General features: G+C 36.3%; 1 protein-coding gene across 1 annotated transcript in view; it reads left to right on the top strand.

Annotated features, from left to right (window-relative positions):
• LOC105292464 (transmembrane protease serine 11C-like) overlaps positions 1-4,317 on the top strand; it is a 67,790-nt gene that overhangs the window by 34,684 nt on the left and 28,789 nt on the right. The window contains exon 4 of the mRNA XM_011360679.1: positions 2,530-2,642. Coding sequence (XP_011358981.1) covers positions 2,530-2,642 — 113 coding nt within the window. The remainder of the gene's footprint in view (positions 1-2,529; positions 2,643-4,317) is intronic.

The raw sequence follows: 4,317 nt of genomic DNA, 5'->3' as shown, positions 1-4,317 counted from the left end.
TAATAAAGGTATAGTTTGAACCCAAGCAGTCATATCTAGAATATTGCATCAGCTTGTCTAATCCTCACCTTTCACTCCTGCTCCACTACAATCCCTTCTCCACACAGTTTCCCACAAATTCCAAACTCATTATATGACCCCACCTGATCTGGCCCTGGGCCCGCCTGTCTCTGACCTCATCTCATACCCTTATCCTCACTCACAACTTTATATCCACACTGACCTGCTATTATTTTTCCAATAAACATACAAAATTATTTCCACCACAAGGCTGTCAAAGCACAGATTACATCAGACAAAGTTAAACAGACAAGGAAAAATTTATTCAAGGCTATTGCAATAGAGTAGAGAGGCTAGAACTAAGTCTTAACTCCTCTGAAACAAAGGGCCATAGCGTTTTTAAAGTCTGGGGTAAGAGAGAGAGATTTAGGCCATCTGTGTTTACTAACCCCCCAAAAAACTAAACTCATATCTTCATGACAGGAGGCAGTTTTACAACTTGGACTAAGGTGCCCACAAAAGTTAGGCTTCTGCCCCAGCACGAATACTGAGAGGTACAAGGACTACCTCCTTTGATGGCTGCATTTCAAAGAAATTGGTCTTCAGGTCCTTGAGAAAGATACTTCACTTCTGGGGTTGTTAAACAGCAAGAGGCTTTTAGAAAATGTAATTCAAAGGAGGAGAGGAAGAATTTACAATTACAAGTTTTCTAAAGTAAGGGATCTAAGAAAAGGGATATCAATGGTTTAGTGTCAGGAAGAAGCCCATCAATTATTTAACAAAACTGAGGGGAATGTTAAGGCTAACTTTACATTTGATGTTCCTTCTTTCTGGAACATTCCTCCTTCAGATCTTAGCATGACTCGCTCTTTTTTGTCATTAGGATCTCACTCCAAGGAGGCCTTCCCTGAAGATTTCTATGATGTTCCCACCTCCACCTTTCAAGCCATTGCTCTATTTTCTTCATAGAACTCACCTTGAAGATTATTTTATTTATTTTCTTGTTTATTTGTTTCTCCTATTAGCACAATAGTAGAAAGCTTATGGTTTCATATGCTGATAGCCAGATACAGCTCTGGTACCTAGGACTTTGTCTGACATATTGCCTGGACTAATTAATACACATTTGTTAAATGAATAAATGCATGAATTGAAAGTTTAGGTTTTTAAAAGAAAACTGCCAGTAGCAAAGAATTATAGCATTTGTCATATAAAACTAAAGAGCATTTTATGAATCAAGAGAAGGTAAAATTAAAATAACCTTTAGTTCATGTTTTCAGTAGAAAAGAGGATCATATTACTCTAATGATATCAGATTAAGAATCCATATGTCTATATTTAGTTTATTTTTAGACTGTTATTTGACCCAGGAGAAAAGATGAGTCTGATATCTGTGGTTTGACAAAAATCTTTAAAATAAACAGTAATATGATATATCCTTGTCCATTGCATAAGAAATAAAGGGTTTGTCTCTAAAGACTAGATAAGAAAAGATTAGTGTTGCACCTGCATAAAAGCAAAAGAAGCAAGAATTCTCAATAAATTGGCATGTAATTACTAAATGCTTAATACTGTACAAAGGAAGTAAAAATAATACACTTATAGCACTCAAAGGAAGAGCATCTGGTGTACATATAACCTAAAACATAAAATAATAAGGGTGATGTAGAAATTGGCTAATCTATTAATTTATAATTATCCTGGAAAAATTATTGAAATAATGAGGCTTTAAAATCACTCAGAAAATCTTGGATCATGACCATGGATCCTGTTTTTTGTTTATGAGTGTTATGAAGATTTGGAAGTGGATGTTTTTAGGATCTTTCTTGAGTCACATAAAGCTCTGCAGCTGTTCTGGATTTTCAAATGCATAAATGCAGAGGATGAGGTTAGGAGGCATAGAAACAGAATAGAACAGAATAGACATTCCATCAAATCAGTGGTAGTTACCACCTTTTAAAATTTCTGGTTTATACATTTGCATCTTCAAGTCAGAATTACAAATTTAATAAATCTAGACTAATGTTTTTGCTCAGTCATGATTTCCAACAGCTGAGAGTCGACTCACTCTTGCAAATTCTGCCTTCACTAAAAAAATAAATAAAAATAAAAAATAATTTTCTCATCTTACCTGTTACATTTTATTTTGTTATTTGCTATTGGCCTTTTATTGAGAGTCCATACTGAATTCATAATACATAGATGTTAGGTAGCTAGTCAGACATGAGCGACAAGGGGCAACAAAGGAATAGGGGTCCAGCCTAGAGACTGCCCAAAGAACACCCCAATGGTCAAAGATATAGCAGCCAGGTGTCAATCAAAATGACCTCACGTGCCAATCATTTAGGAATGTCTTTGTCACCGTTGGGGCTTATTGGAGTTTCATGTCGCCCCAAGAGTAGGGGGAAAGGAGAGGGATAATGACAGTGTAGACGTGTAGTTAGCATTTTCCCTCGGATCTTCAAAAAAACGACAGTGAAGAATCACATATCATTGAGATTTAATAATTTTATTAAACGTATATTTTAGAATAACAAAGAATGCCACAAGAAGGCCCATGGAGAAAGACAAAGTATGCCCCAAGGAGGTACATGGTCCCAGCACAGTAACCAACACAAAGGGGCCAAAGAGGCCACAAAAGGGTAAAAAGGCCACAAAAAGGGAGGAGAGCCCAGAGGGCAAAAAAAGATTCAGAAGTGGGCATGTCTTCCTTATATTTGGGCCATGATGGGTAGTTCCAAAGGCATTCCTAGGTGATTGGCAAGTGAGGTCATTTTGACTGATGCTTGATTGACACTAGGCAATAACTTTGCCTAGTGAGCATGTGTGTACCCAGAATTCAGTCTGTCATAATTAAATTCATGAACTTCCAGGCATAGTCATGAGATTATAATGAGACTGAAGTTAGGGGCGGTACTTTCTGCACATGTGTTCATAGCAGATTTAGGCCAGCACTTTTTATGGTCTTTGTGCTCTAGGATTTGGAGTAATTTATAACCCTAAAAGGGAGATATTTCTGGGAAGTCCTTAAGGAAGGTCTTCAAGGGAAGTTTCTATGGTTACAGAGTCGGGCCCCTGTTCCTTTGTTCCCCTGTCGCTCATGTCTGACTAGCTACCTAACACCTTCGGAACCACCTGTCATAGCCCAAATATAAGGCAGACATACCCACTTCTGGGTCCTTTTTGTCCTTCTGGGCTCTCCTCCCTTTTTGCCTTTCTGGCTCCTCTTTTTGCCCCTTTTTGCCCGTCTGGATTTTCTCTCTTTTCATTGGCCTTTTGTGGCTTTTTTGCCCTTTTGTAAGCCATTTTGGACCCTTTGTGTTGGTTACAACGCTAGGACTATGTGTCTCCTTGGGGAGTACTTTGTCTTTCTAAAACATATTTTTAATAAAACTATTAAATCTCAATAACCTGCAATTTTTCACTGCATCATTTGAGGAAGAACCAAGGAAAAATGTTAACTACATGTCTGTGCCATCGTTATCCCTTTCCCTCCCCACTACCGTTAGGGCAACACCAAGCTCCAATTGGCCCCAATGGTGACATAGATACATTTATATTAATAAATAATTTTTACATAATACTCTAAGATTTTCAAAATATCTCCATATATTATCTTACATGGTGTTTATAATAACTCAATAAATAATATTAACATCCCCATTATAAAGATGAGGAAATTTCAGTACAGTGAATGCCAATAGCTTTCTGTAGTCGAGGAGCTGACAAATGATGAATTTACGATACAAACTCAGTTTCTTTGAGTCTAAATCACACTCTCTTTACTATTCACCATGTCCATGAAGTGCCACTTCAATGCCCTTGTGAGGAACTGGAATAGCTGTCAGGGGCTCTGTTTAACAAAGTATAGAATGACTCTCTAAGGATGATAAAGGCTCAGTAATAAAAGCATAATTTATTTGTCTGTTTCTGTTTCACAGCCGAGCCAAAAGGAATGTGGTAATACATACTGTATTGAAGTTTACATACCACTTTAAAAATAAAGCAGCAAAATTTCAAGAAAGGATTGAAAGGATTTTACATCAGAAATTAAATGGTGAAACTGGGTCTTTACATATAGATTCTTCTTCACTTAAAATTTCAGGTAAGCATTTGTATGTTATGGTATAGAGAGATTTTCATCTTTTAATTTGAATATGGTATTTAATTATTCAAATGAAACACTTTTTTCTTTAAAATATTATTTCATATACAATGATAATTTCTTTTTAACCACTGCTAAAATATTCACAATTCATCTTAATCTAGACTTCTAAATTCCAGAATTGAGTTTTAATCTCTTTAACATTAAACTTT

The sequence above is a fragment of the Pteropus vampyrus genome, unplaced genomic scaffold, assembly GCF_000151845.1.
Source record: "Pteropus vampyrus isolate Shadow unplaced genomic scaffold, Pvam_2.0 Scaffold57, whole genome shotgun sequence".
In the NCBI taxonomy this organism is placed as follows: Eukaryota; Metazoa; Chordata; class Mammalia; order Chiroptera; family Pteropodidae; genus Pteropus; species Pteropus vampyrus.
Note: the sequence above shows the minus strand (reverse complement) of the source record. Positions and strands in the feature narration are given on the sequence as shown.